Source organism: Plectropomus leopardus, chromosome 15 (assembly GCF_008729295.1).
Source record: "Plectropomus leopardus isolate mb chromosome 15, YSFRI_Pleo_2.0, whole genome shotgun sequence".
Taxonomy (NCBI): domain Eukaryota; kingdom Metazoa; phylum Chordata; class Actinopteri; order Perciformes; family Serranidae; genus Plectropomus; species Plectropomus leopardus.
Genome location: NC_056477.1, coordinates 18,704,116 through 18,717,172, shown reverse-complemented (window position 1 = coordinate 18,717,172; position 13,057 = coordinate 18,704,116). Strand labels below are relative to the sequence as shown.

Sequence of the window (13,057 nt, the reverse complement as noted above, 5' to 3'; positions counted from 1 at the left end):
GATAAATTAAATAAAAACATTCGGTACATTTTGAACAGGACTTTACAATATGAATGAAAAGGCAGTTAACCCGTGTTAAAACGGATGTGCCTTTGTTTGAAGTTTTTAGCATTGTATGGGTTACTCATGTTAACCTTAACAAGGGGCTAATTCCTGTTTGTGCTTAGTTACAGTCTTAAAGGTGCAGTGTGTAGGATGTAGGGGGATATATCAGCAGAAATGAAATATAATATAAAACGTATGTTTTCTTATATATAATAAGAATTGTTGTGTTTTTGTTGCCTTAGAATGATTATGTGTGTTTATATCTACATAGGGTGTGAATCCTCATCTTTGGAGATTGCCATGTTGTTCTGCCATTTTTTCTACAGTACCCCAGGATGGACAAAACCAATCCAGGCTTTAGATAAGGATACTGGCATTTTGGTATCAGCCACCACAGTTAGCAGCCCCTCTGCGATGAGAGCGTCAGAAAAATAATTATTGTTTTGACATGAAACTGCTTTAATTAAGCGTTTTTACTGGTTTAAATAATTTGATGCATTTGTTTTGGAGAGGAAGAGACCTCTGAGGAAAAATTATCTCCTGGTAAATACCTCCTCAACACCTGGATCTTAAGTTATCAGAGGAAAAAAAGGTAAGCACAAATTAGCAGGTGTTGGGCTAGCGACCTGTCTGCGCCCAGCTTAACAGCGTTGAAGAAACACTGAACTATAGCATGAAACTGCTTTAATTTATGGTTTTATCAGGGAAATCGCTGGGTGCATTTGTTTTGGAGAGGAAGAGACCTCTGTGGATAATTTGGCTCCCAGTAAAAACCTCCTGAACAATGAGACTAAAGTAGTTCTAACCTGGAGAAGTTTCAGCTGGTCGCAATTGGCAATCCTCACTGTTGGATACCACTTAATCCCCCCAAATCTTACACACTGCGCCTCTTATTAAATCTTACAAACTTCAATCGGTGATTTCTGTCTTTCTCATATCGACATTAGCTTTGATTGATTGATTTTAAAATGATTGTTCTGTTTTATACATTTTTTTCTCCTATTTTTTTTAACTTTACTATTAACAAAATCTGAGAAATTGAATTTGCAGGGGGAAAAAAACACTCCAGAGATTCTGCTAGAGTTTGATGACAACTGGCAACTTAAATGGGATGTAACTTAAGTAAAGTAAAATGAAAACACTTTCATTTCTGAATGTGGCTTCTAAACATTATTTGATGTACCACACAACCAACAAATATGTGCAACTTAAATAGAGTGAATGTGCCTTCCTTGTTGGATAAGTCAATAGCATTTCTGAAAATTCTATGACCAAGCAAGCTTCTAAAAAACGAATTATGTCAACAGCAACCGTAACGAACAGAGGCATACTTGGGAAACCAGTTGAGGCCCAGATGCTCTGTCTTGGAGAAAAGAATCCTGTCATGCAGCTCGTACAGTGGTCTCCATCTCAACTCAAGGTCCTCCCTCGACAGAAGTTCCCTTTTCCTGTTAGATGAATAAGACATGCAAAAAGATAAGAATAAACACACAGAAACTAGCTCATCATAAAGCCTTATTCTATGAAAAAGTCTATAATATCACACATTTTATTATTAGTGGTAAAGTTGCAGCAACTTAACTCTCGAAAAAAACAAAAAACAGTCAATATTACCTTTAACTGTTCAATTTCAACATTAGTCACGTTGTGTATGTGTTAAATAACTGTGTGTTTAACATGTGTACAAATCGTTGAGTAGAACAGATGGGGCCCATTCTTACTTGAGGAGGTTGATAAGAAGCCGTGCGAGGCCCTGCATCATGCTGATCTCCAGTTTGGGAATGGTCACTAGCTCGTAGAGCAACTTGATGAACAGCACATGGTCTTCTTTGCTGAACTTCCGCCCATACAGTCTCATGTACCTAAATATCAAGAACAGATTTAGGGATAATTGCTCCAGTTTCGACATGCATAATAATTGGTCAGCGCCCCTGTGAGCATCATTATCAACACAAACATAAGGTGTTTTTGTTCTCTCATGTGTGAAATAAAAGAAAAAGAGTATTATAACAAACACAGACATCCAATTTTTAAGCAAACAGGTCAATTTTAGAGAGATGAATAAGCATTATTAAGACCTTTGAAAGTGACCGTTGCAAAATGTTTACATCATTTTTAAAATACCAAAATGCCACTGAGCAGAATCTGGGTCAACCCCACAGTAGGCTAAACTTTCCATCTCTCTGAGCCGGCAGTGACTCACTCTTGGACAGAGCAGTGCGCCAGCATTGGGGACTGAAAGGGATTAAAGACAGCCCGGCAACCAAGTACAACAAAATGTAACAGCACTCGGAGTAATCCACTGTCATATTGACAATATTTCTTCTGGCACAATGTGACACATGACTGAGAAACTGAAAGATAAATGCTATGGCAGGGTAACATATAGTACTTTAAGTTACTGTCTTTAGTAAAGTTATGATAAACAAGTATGGCTTTTCTGATAAACAGTAAACACCCATCAGATAACTGATCTTCTGTACAAACATGACATTGCGTATCAGCTGGCAGTAATTCATTGAAGAAATATCATGGGGGAAATCATAAATCCATTAAATTACAATTTGTTATTTCTATTTTGGGATACCTGGTGTTGTCACCTGACTCAATGAGAAAACACAAGATCAACAGAATCCTACTGTTATGCTTTTGTTCCGGATTTGACATTTTCAATGGCATATGCAACAGCCTGTTATTGCACTGCACTGCCTGGGTCAGGCTGTGTATTTGACTTCTATTACCCCGATTATGAAACCAACCCGCCCTTAATCAGATACACAGGCCAGTTTGTAGTTTCCAGACTTAGATAACACTTACTCCGTAAAAACATAACTTTCTAACGTTATGCTATTAAAACACAACAAAAACAATGACATTGGGTTTTTACAGAAGAAATCCAGAGCTTGTCGTTAATCTAAGTGTGAAACATTAGTTTTGACAAGAACAAACCGTTAGCCTAGCAAATATTATAATTTTAATGTTGCCCTACAGCCAAATACATAAATACACAAAGAAATGTTACACAATGACTCGTGTTACGGTAAAGTTTAATTACTTCAACAGGCTCGAAGTCAGAAATGAAGAAATCACTTTGTACAGTAATGTTTCGTGAAGATACCAAAGATTAACTACTTACGTGGAAAGTTTCCTCGTCCAAAACAGCACACCGGGCCATATCTCTTTGAGCTGAACAGCTCGGCACAAGTTTCCCTTTATTTTACTCAAAAGATCATTGGATTCATCATCTAGCCTATCCGCGTACGGCAGAAGTTTGTTGTATACGATGTCTTTTTGAGGAACAAACCCCAGTTTGTCTGACTGCGCCTTTTTCATATTACAATCCCAACCGGCTAGCTTAATTATGCTAGCAAATGGGAACGTTAACTCCGTTTAACTTCGGGTTGTCGGTGCACGTTGTTATGCTACTTGGCTAATATAACGGTTAGCAACTCCCCAGCTAGCTACCCTCTCTAAAGAAACGGTAAGGCTGTTAATGGCCCACACAGTGACTAAGTTATGGGATTCACAAGTTGAAGAAACGCTAGCTAGCCATCTAGCGTAAGTTAAGTTAGCTTCCTTGAAATGTTAACATTACCGGTACCATCTTTAAAACGTGTTAAGGCTAACGAAAAAAGCCCCGACTATATCCAGAAACCGCGTTGGCACTCGAATTCCTCTCTTTCGGCTAATCCTAAAAACCTGACAACCAGCTAACGGTCTAGCTAAAGTTAGCTCTCTACTACAAGCGCACAGTCATATCCCAAGGACTGTCAACGTCGACTGATTCATCCAACTACAGCAAAGCAGACGGCAGACGACACCCAGCTACAAGCTACACAACACATCCGTCACATCCGCTAACTGCTGGGTGAACTACACTTCCCAGCATTCCCCTCTTCATTCATTCTTTTTATAACTGCTTATCCTTTAAACAGGATGACTTAAAATCCACTTAGGACGCAAGACCTCGTGTCCTCTGATGCCTTTTGTACTACAGTGACGTTAATTTGCTGTTTGTTCAGGCCGGAAATACTCATTGCAAAGTATCAGTTATTTAGTAACACATCTTATTTTCAGGCATTTTACTGGAGATAAGTAATTATTGACTGACTGTTAGTGTTAGCCTAACCATGACTGCTAACCCCAGTTTAATCACAAATCACATTCTCACGATTTTCTTTTAATACTTCAATGGCATTAGTTTTCCTTTACTGCTCTAAGATGCCTTTCACAAGCAATACAACACCCTGAGCATATTGGTGCGATTTCTTTCAAAACCAAGGAAAACGGGATGAGCAACTTGGCAATTATGTTGCACAGATAGCAAAAAATTGGATGTAGAAATTATTTTTTTAAAAATCCTGAAAAATGTCTAGGGAAAGAAGACAAGGTTAGAGGGAAACTATATAATTATGAAACATACTTTAAAAAGTTGTTAGAGATTAATTATAATATTTTGATAACATACTTTAAAAAGTTGTTAGAGATTATTATTATTATTATTATTATTATTATTATTATTATTATTATTATTTTATTATTACTACTACTACTACTATTATTATCATTATTGTGATCGTTGTTGATAGATATTATGATAGTACCTTTTCCAGGCCATTTCCTTATGTATTTGTTTTGAACTGTTTTTCTATTATTTTCTGTTATTTTATTTCTTTATTTTTAAAAAAAATAATTTTTAGGTAATTTTATTTCACCTTTTTACAAATTTCTTGAGATTTTTTAGTCATTTTTTTCTCAAGTTGCTCATTGCCTCCTACGGTATGGAAGGCAACCCACCACTTCACAGGTACTACCACAGACTTTATATACAGTCTTATAATACATCCATGGGTACTACAGGTGAGCAGTGATCGCCATCTTGTGTTGAAATGCAGCAGTACAAGAGTATGATTGTATCAGAGAAGAAGTCTCACTCTGACCATACTTCCAAGTACCACTGAGGTAAAACAATTGACCGGTGCTCAGAGACGAATACATATAACCCGAGTTTCTAGGCTGCCTCTATACAGTCTTGCAGTAAAGTGAAGTGTTCTGATTTTTTTTATAATACCCGAAGCGTTTATGCTTATCGTATTAAGGAAACAAGTTGAGAGGCAGCGCAAATTTAAATTACCAAGGTTAGTTTTTCCACTTATGTGTAAAACGTCGCTTTGCAATAGACAATCTGTTGTAACGGAAATTGATATAGGTTAGTGTCGGTGTCTTAGCAACCTCCATTTGTCCACCTGAAACTTCTGCGTCCAGCAAACGTTACAAACAAAAGTACCTGTACAGCTAGTGTTAAAAGATGATTCCTCGACCACACATGACGGGAATTTGCTAGCGCTATTTTTTTTTCTGGCGGCAAAACACTACACTAACGGTTTTGTTTTGTGTTTTCTTTACCTGACAGCAGCAAAGATGGTGACTGAAAAGCTCAGTTTAACTTGTGATGGACTCCTGTCACACCGACAGCTCGCATGTTGTCACTCTTACTGTGGTCTACCTCTTCATGGCAAGGAAATGCTGATTTACAATACCATGGAAGTAAAACAGCAGGTTTGTTTTTATTGCTTGTGTACACAAACATCTCTCCAAGTATTATTTTTTATTAAAAATGTCATTAGCTAGCTAGCTAGCTAAATTGCAAGTAAAACAGTGACTCATGTTTGCTGAGTTAACGTTAGCTACAGTGGTGCAATGTAACCAAGTACATTTACTAAGGTATTAATTCGAGGCACTTGTACTTTAGTTAAGTCTATTCTTCTCATGCCACTTTATACTTCCACTTTTCTACATTTACACTTTTTACTTCATTACATATGTCTGAAAACTTAAGTTACTGTTAAAAAAATAAGATTTTCTTTATGCATAAAAATTAAAAGACTTTTATAAAATATGTTTTTCATTTCATGATAAATTACACCACCACCAGTTACAAGCTCAACTGAAACAATTAGTAAATTAATCAGTAGTTGATTGATATTTGATTGATAGAGAACCCCAGTAATAAGCCCTAAAACGTCATCCCTGGGGCAATCATTTGGCAACTACAGGTATTCTTTGATAATCATTTAACTTGTTTTCTAATTTTTGAATTTTTAATCATTTTGGGTTTTGTTTTTGTTTGTTTGTTAATTTATTTTTCTAGATTTGTCTGCATCTGGTACTTTTACTTTAATACTTAAAGTTCATGTTCTCGAACATACGTGTTTTATTTAAGTAACATTTTCAATGCAGGACTTTTACCCTTAACAAAGTATTTTCACAGTGTGTTATGATTCATTTTATTTACGAAAAGGGTAATACTTCCTCCAACACTGGAGAGTTAATGTTAGGTTAAGTAATATTAGTCCCCATGTGTTATGTGAATATGATTTTTTTCACATTGTTTTTAACATCAATTATTCATTTTGTATGTAGGCTCAATATTCTGTATATGTCATATGAAACACATTTTAAAAATACTGAATAAAATTAAATAAAGTACTCTTAATATTTGTAGAAATTGGCCACAATTTTGGAAGATAACATAGCACCTTGCTATGTTGACCTTGCAATGTAATTTATGTTGATTTCTTTTAAGATGGAAAAAGAAAATCTCAGTCTGCCTATTTCTTATTGACCTAATGTATGGTCGAGGAGCTATAAATAGAATGACCTTGTTATAATGTAGGCTACTGTTTATGAGTGTTTTTTTTCACAGCCTCTGCTGCTAACTGGCCACCATGGTGAGATCAGTGCCATGACCTTTGGAAAACGAAGTGGACCTGTTCTCCTCTGCTCTGCCTCTGCTGACTATATCATTGTCTGGGATATTGAACTGTGCCAGAAGAGAACACAGGAGGGTGAGGAAATTGTTCAGTGTGTGTGCAGTGCGCCGTAATAAAGAGTTTGGTCGGTTGTTTTCTCTGCTTTGTTACAGAGCATCCTTGCGGCACATATCACGTATGCTGTAGTTTGATTAAAATCATTTTCCTGAGTGAAAATCTTAACAAACCTGCCGAAATATTGCCAGATAGGTCACTCATGTTTACTATTATCGTGAACTTTATTTGAATATGAACAGATTAATTCATTTGTTTGCAGGTAAAGTTGCAGCTGGAACTGTTATCGGGACTTTATTGGGTGAAGTCGTCCATCTTTCATTCTGTTTCTCTGATGAACGAGTGGCAGCATGCTCAGGAGCAACTGTATATATTCTTTGCTCAAAGGTACAAGATGATGCACATTATAAGTTTCTGAATACTTTTGGGGCTTATATGTTGGCTTAAATTGTAACTTTTTATTGCGTACAAGAATTACAAATACTTAAATACTTTGCACTTTGTTTCACTTCACTATGATTTATTGGATCTACGTTATGACACATCTTTATCAAAAGATGTGTAAAATAGTTTCTCCATGGTGGCTTGGTAGCCATCACAGGTAACTTAATATTATCCAAGTTTTATTGTTGTTTTCCTCATCAGAGACAGGATGTGATCTCTACCTTGACCAGCCACCTTGGACCTTTAACATCTGCAGAGTTCTGTCCTTGGAACAAAGACATTCTTGTCACCACATCAGAGGACCGCACTTTTAAGGTACTAAATTAAGAATCACAAATGACGGAGTCAAAAACGATCACACTTTTTATTTGTACTAAATGCCAAATATTACTTGCACACACTGTAATTGGGTTTGAACAACTAAACAGGACATTTCCATGTCTTTTTTCAGGTGTGGAATTTACAAACTGAAGCTGTTTGCTACCAGTCTTTTGTGCTTTCAGGTATGATGCTACTATTAAAAATCTTGTTAAAGTAAATCAGTCTCCCTGTCCACAACATTTGACATTCAAAGGCCCAAGTCTTTCTGTTAACTTTATATAACAGAGGTGGTAGATTAAGTGGCATCTATTTAAAATCAGGATCTGTTAGTGTATAGATTAGCTGCAAACATCAAAATATAAATGTTAAAGCTTATCTTTCAACAATGGTAAGGCTTAACTACAAGTTGTTTGAACTTAATGATTAAGAAATAAAACATTAAAACATATATAAACATATATATATTAAAACATATTAATAGCGTGTTTTGCATTGTGGCTGTTGTAGAGATGTCCAGGGCCTAGCAAAGTGCCTAATGTGTCATATTCTTTCTCTCGAATTCTTCAGCGTATCCGCTGCTCAGTGTGTTCTTTTTGGAGGAGAACAGGCACTTAATCACTGGCTCATCTGACGGACAGGTGAGTAACTGATGCACACAGCCCTGAACAGCTTGTAATCACTATCAGAGACTGGTATTCCACATGTGTGTAACACACCTGTACCTGCTTGGTTTAGCTGTGGTGCTTTTCTCTCCGTGATGACCACAATTGTGACCTGGTGACCAAAATGGACCTCCAGAAGATGGAAAAAAGACATCAAATGCACCAACAGACTGTGAGCCATCAAGCAGGTGATGTTACTGGTCTATCAAACAAACAGTGATGCTCTATGTGTTCAAATCTCCACGCTACCATACTTTATAGTATGCCAGAAAAAGATTTAGTATGTACTAGTGCATAGTATGTCAAATGCATATGCCACAAATACCAGAAGATGCAACTGCCATTCAGTCACATCTCGCAGTATGTAAGACAGAATGCTTTTCTGGCTATTCTGACCCACAATCCTCTGCACAGCCAAAGATTTGTCACAATGACAGAACCACAACAGCTCATTAACATCTCACAGAAGCCACAGTAACAAATGACAGTGCATTCAAGTGACTGATGACCAGTCGAAAAATAGTAATAACTGGAATAGTTTATACGTATTTTTTTTATCATGGGTATAATATTGCATTTTAGAATCTAAAAGGTATGCAGTTATTATTTAGAATTTAAAACTACGTGCATTGAAAGGTAACAACAGCAGAGCTCTCCGGATTGATCTCCATTTCAGGCGAGCTTGACTAATCGTTTGCCTGATATCAGAATTGTCTGACGCTGTTTCCATCTTCAATTAACCAAATAGTCAACTCACACACTTTTGTATTTCCAAGGTAATGTTACATGATAACATTAATTTTACTATTACTTTTACACTACTATTTTGGTATTTTGATATTTTCCTCCAGGGTCAGCAGAACAATCAGCTGTAGATAAAATGGAGACTTCAAAACCTGTCCTTGAAATGGCTTTATGTACCTCATTCACTGGCACCAGTATTGAGCTTGAAAAGTAAGTGAATAATCTTCATAGCATTCATAAAAAATGTGAAATATTTATATGATTTTTGGGCCAGGTCACCACAGGAGGTTCCTGACTCAGTGCAACCTGATGCTAAAGGCGACTACTTCTTCATGTTGTCTGATTTCCAGGAACATTTCCTTTAAATTGGCAGGCCCAAATAAGCAGTTACACAATGGATGGATGGATGCATAGGGGAAAATCACATGGTCCAAGGTGGTCTTCATAGTATCAGCATAGAGACCTCACTCTCAAGTGCTCCAAAATGATTAATGAACCCTATTATGTGACTTGACCAGGAAGAAGGGCTGTTTTACGTCATTTGTGACAAGGAATCTTAATGTTGAAGCAAGACATGATACTGTCAACACTGTGGCCACTCTCAGGGGCGTAATTTTGTTCTTATTTCCACAAGGTAAAAGTTGTATGTGATCCAGGAAAATATTACAAAAGCAATGCAAACACAGTTGTCATGAAAAAGCAACACACAAAGCTGCACATTTCTGCCATTAACAATTCATAGATGTCATTCTGTCACCAAAGCCTGGAAAACATCCCTTTACTAAACGCCACATCTTTATGGGTGGCTTGCTGCACGTGTTCACACAGTCACAGAAAATGTCACAGGAAACTTTGCACATCACAGGAAACTTTGCAGGCTCATAGCATAAACTGTTTCAGGCTGTTAAAATATTTGATGTTATGACAGGAAGCAGGTACTTAAAAAGCACAGACATAACTGTCAGTGTATTTTGTGGACCACTGGAATGAAATGGACAGTGTTTCCTTATTGCTCTAATCAAAGCATATGATCTCAGAGCAGTATCTACATCATCTTTACTCTTGACCCAAACAGAGGCTTTCCTTAATCTAATTCATCTAGTGCATGAAATCATTCATGAAAATATTTTACTGGATTCCTTTGATGGGCTTTAACAGATAAAACTGTTTTGCTCAGGTGCATTTTAGGATAAAGATGCAGCTGGAAGAGTTACTGGCCTTACACCACACAGAAGCCTGTTTACTTATGAAATGAAGGACAAAAGATAAAATAAAGGATTTTTAGTGACTAAAATTGCCATAATACTTCAAATAAGTCATTGTTTTTAAAACATTTATTTATTTGTTGGATAAAACTAAAATTCTTAATTAAGTAACATGATAATTTCACCTGAGCGTTCGCCATGTCAAATTCTTTTGTGTGGTTCCTAGTCATGCGAACATTTAACGCACATTCAGCCAAAATACAAACAGATTTATTGCTAAGATTGGTATGTTAAAGCCATTATGTGTGTAGAATAAAGCCTTCAGGCTTTGGTGCCCCCCAGTTGTAGAATCAAGAAAGACATGGTAGCTTACAGCAGTGAACCCTCCTCTGTAAACATAAACACAACAATTTGAATGGTGCAATAATCACATAAATTTCCACACACAATGGCTCTAATTGTCTCCCTCCTGTACAGAAGCACATGCTCAGCATGAAAATAATGATGCACTAAAATGTAGAATTTGTCTAACAATATTATAGCCCCAGCATGCAGCTCAGTACAGGAAGTGGATTAAAAGGATTCCTCAGACTCAGCTTTCTCCTCTGCCTGGCAGTAGTTTCCATCTTGCTGGGTGTACATAGTTTAGACTACATGAAGTCAAAGGAAACTTGAATAAAAACCTATGGTGACTGCATGCCAGCCACTCCATCACATCAGTATGTTTTTCTTTAGTATGTAATTACATTGTCTTTCCTCAAATGATCTGAAAAATTTGTATTTAAGGGAACTCCTGTAACACTGTTTTCCCATACTTTTCTTTGTGGGCCCCTGCAGGGACAGCAGCTGGTTTTGTATTGGAAGCTCAGATGGCCTGTATGTGGTTGATCTGGCTACCTCAGAACTCCTAACAGTGTTATATTTCAAAGGTAGGCTGCTGGTCGTGACCTCTCTGATTGCTACTGTGCTGCTGTAATATGTGAAAGCATTTATGCACAACTTGTGCACCATTATTCTACTCTATTACTTTAGCAGAAATTCTGTAGGACACACAGATTGATTTCAAACTTAAACAGGTATTTCCTGATGCCAGACTCATAACTGATGTTCATTCTTCTAGATTACCCCAACTTGAGCATCACAATGGCTGGGTCATGGTCAATCTCTCCAGGGCGGAATAACTCTGTAAGTAATTCCAGCAATATCTCGATAAGCCTCATTCCTTACTGAAGACCTTGCAGGACTGGCTACTTTTTTTATTTTGGGTGTATCCTTTCAGATTATGATTAGGAAAAAAAAGTGTAACAATGAAATTAATTTAAAAAAATCATTTTCACTATAATTAGGGTTGTAAGAACATATAGACTTGAGTATCACAATATGATATGTTTTGGTACTGTATCCTCAAAAAAAAACCAATTTCAATATCAATTTTTAGTTAATAGTTTACAATGCCTAGTTTTTCTGTTCTTACAGAAAAGCAGTTATGCAATGCAGCTTAAAATCCCTTTTTTACCATTATCTCCAGCTTCCTCAACATTATTCATATAAGTTTATTTTTTATTTGGCTTTTTTGTGTAATTATGGAATTTTATAATTGTTTTTATATTATTTCATTCTCAAATTTCTTGTTACACAGATGGTGTTTTTAGTGAGCTCTTTGTTTACTCCGTGTGTGGTCTTGTTGGAGTTACCTCTGTGTGACCTTGGGAGGACCTGGGCTTGTGGTGAAGGCTTTTTGGTGTTCCCAAGGTAAACTTAAAATTAAAGGAAAATATTTGGTAACACTACAGTGGTGCATATTGGTATTTTCTCAACTACTTGTATTGTAAACGTTATTCAGTTATTCTGTCGTTTGTTTATTCAGTGGCAGTAGTACACTCCATATAATGCAAGCATCCACAAAAGGCACAAGTAACAACTGCTTTTCTGTAGCTCACGTAATCATTTAGTTCCAGCCAGGAACTGCTCTGCTCAGTGAATGACTTAACTCTGTGAACATTTTTTATATGTCTAAGCTTTTAAATCCGTTTTAATAAAGCTGTCCGAACTGGATGTACTCCTTAATCCAGAAAATCATACTTATTACTCCCACAATAACACCGCTTTACAAATGCCAACATTTCAAAATTGGCCTCTGGGGAAGGAATGAAATTCATTCTGGTATTACCTGTACCATCATAAATGATTATTTAGCAAAATCCACCAGCACCAATAAATACTGATAATTTCATCAACATTATGTGTTTTTCTACTTTAACAAATTTACAATTTATGAGTCGGAGAACAATCATGTCGGCTTGTTATAATTTTCAAAAACAGTGCAGTCGTAGACTTTTGTTGCTTTCTCCCAGAGGAGATTCTCTTATAGAATAAGTGTTGTTTCTTTCTCAGTTGGTGTCTGCCTGTAACTCCCTCTAACGCTTGCATTTCCATATTAACTAAGCATATTATAACCATTTTTGCCATCTCGTTTTTCATGAGTCATCAGTATCATGGTACTGAGAATTAGAAGGACAAATAATCTACAGGCTGGAAAATGCCTCCCTCCTTCATTTCCAGTAACTCCTTTTCCCCATCTCACCCCTCCCTTGTTTTTAGTTCTCCTCCACTGCATGAATCTCCTCTTAATGCTCAGTTGAAGAGGAGGGAGCCAGAGCATCCCAAAAAGAAAGGTCAGCAACAGAACACACACTCCCCTCTCACTTAAGGCTCACACACATAAAATAAAAAGGGTGCTACTGCTGTTTGATGACTTTGGGCTTTAAAAGTATGATCCATTTTATAGTTCACTCCATGTCTGGCTCGT

General features: G+C 36.7%; 2 protein-coding genes across 2 annotated transcripts in view; one reads left to right on the top strand and one right to left on the bottom strand.

Annotated features, from left to right (window-relative positions):
* The window catches only part of psme4a (proteasome activator subunit 4a), a 30,592-nt gene extending 26,751 nt beyond the window's left edge, over positions 1-3,841 (bottom strand). Inside the window, exons 1-3 of the mRNA XM_042501665.1 lie at positions 3,182-3,841; positions 1,767-1,907; positions 1,377-1,493 (exon numbers count right to left, since the gene is read on the bottom strand). Of these exons, the coding sequence (XP_042357599.1) occupies positions 1,377-1,493; positions 1,767-1,907; positions 3,182-3,378 (455 nt within the window). The 5' untranslated portion in view covers positions 3,379-3,841. The remainder of the gene's footprint in view (positions 1-1,376; positions 1,494-1,766; positions 1,908-3,181) is intronic.
* Positions 3,842-5,466: 1,625 nt separating this feature from the next.
* The window catches only part of wdr27 (WD repeat domain 27), a 46,880-nt gene continuing 39,289 nt past the window's right edge, over positions 5,467-13,057 (top strand). Inside the window, exons 1-12 of the mRNA XM_042502783.1 lie at positions 5,467-5,604; positions 6,752-6,893; positions 7,135-7,259; positions 7,518-7,631; positions 7,768-7,819; positions 8,205-8,275; positions 8,373-8,487; positions 9,151-9,253; positions 11,086-11,177; positions 11,369-11,433; positions 11,888-12,000; positions 12,850-12,923. Coding sequence (XP_042358717.1) covers positions 5,467-5,604; positions 6,752-6,893; positions 7,135-7,259; positions 7,518-7,631; positions 7,768-7,819; positions 8,205-8,275; positions 8,373-8,487; positions 9,151-9,253; positions 11,086-11,177; positions 11,369-11,433; positions 11,888-12,000; positions 12,850-12,923 — 1,204 coding nt within the window. The remainder of the gene's footprint in view (positions 5,605-6,751; positions 6,894-7,134; positions 7,260-7,517; positions 7,632-7,767; positions 7,820-8,204; positions 8,276-8,372; positions 8,488-9,150; positions 9,254-11,085; positions 11,178-11,368; positions 11,434-11,887; positions 12,001-12,849; positions 12,924-13,057) is intronic.